Genomic DNA, 1,198 nt, shown 5'->3' on the forward strand with positions numbered 1-1,198 from the left:
CGCGATGCGGCGCGTCTCGCGCAAATGCCGGGGCGCCGGCGGGTGCGGGCGAGCGGGAGCTCGGGCGGCGCGAGCCGAGGTTGTGCATGTCCTTGTCCACGGGGGGGGCGTCGCCGCGTCACGCCAGTGTTCGCCAGTGTCACTAACACTATCAGATATTTCGGTAGGAGAACACTTAAACTGTCAGGCAGAGTCGCCCGGGGTGCGGGGAGATACACAGAACACACCCACACACCAGACACGAGACCGCACGGGGGAGCAGAGGAAGTCCAGAGGAGTGCGAATACCAATACGTCCCGAGATCGGCCGCGTCAGAGCAAATGTGCACATTCGTACGGGCCTGCAGCGGCTGGTCCTGATGCGCACGCCGTGAAAAAAAATGGGTTTTTACTGCCGGCAGCCTCAGATGCACGCCGTGGGAAACAGAACTCCAGGGCATGCCCTGCGTGCGTGCGCGGGGCGGGGCGGGCGGGGCGTTTTATGTTCGTACGTCGGCCATCTGTACATCTATTTATTTACATAATGCTCGGCACGACGGTACGGAGCGCGGCCGCCGTGCGCCCGAGAAAGACCGCGCAATATGCTGTAATTTTTATCATGCGTGATAGCGAGCCATCCCGGAGAGACGCGGTGAAAGCGAGCCCGACACTGTCAGGCGAGACGCCTCCCATGTCGAAGTCGCTGTTCCTCTGCCTGGCCATCTGCAAGACCGTCTTCGGCCTCGCCGGCAACGACCTCGGCTCGGACGACGTGAAGCTCGACGTGGAATGGCTTGAGGCGTCGTCCGACTGCCACAATCTCCCCACGAACGCTACGCGCCAACAGTCGCACACGATCAACCCCCGCATCGGTGACATGAGCTGGGCGCTTTCCAAAACCTCCGATTATGACAAAGCGCCAAACGAAGCAAGGGTCGTGTGCCACCTTCAGTTCGCTCTTCAAAACGTGCTGAAGGCGAGGGGGAAGGCTCGCGCGGCGTCCATTCTCAAGGCTTACATCGAGAAGGGCGAGTTCCCTCAGCACGACATCGAACCAGCGCAAGGGACTGTCATGCTCGGGGCCGTCAAAGGCGTGTCCACAGCCGCAATCCGGAAGCCCCTGTTCATCGACGCCCACGGCACACCGTGCGCGGTCGCGTCCCTGATGCAGCAGACCGCACACGCCGGCCTGGCTAGCCGCGTGTCCCGCGCTTGGAGCA

General features: G+C 62.4%; 1 protein-coding gene across 1 annotated transcript in view; it reads left to right on the plus strand.

The window, feature by feature from the left end:
• Nucleotides 1-669: 669 nt before the first annotated feature.
• EMIHUDRAFT_449854 (hypothetical protein) overlaps nucleotides 670-1,198 on the plus strand; it is a gene marked incomplete at its 5' end in the record, with an annotated part of 1,779 nt that continues 1,250 nt past the window's right edge. The window contains one exon of the mRNA XM_005781664.1: nucleotides 670-1,124. Coding sequence (XP_005781721.1) covers nucleotides 670-1,124 — 455 coding nt within the window. The remainder of the gene's footprint in view (nucleotides 1,125-1,198) is intronic.

Source organism: Emiliania huxleyi, assembly GCF_000372725.1.
Source record: "Emiliania huxleyi CCMP1516 chromosome Unknown EMIHUscaffold_20, whole genome shotgun sequence".
Taxonomy (NCBI): Eukaryota; Haptophyta; order Isochrysidales; family Noelaerhabdaceae; genus Emiliania; species Emiliania huxleyi.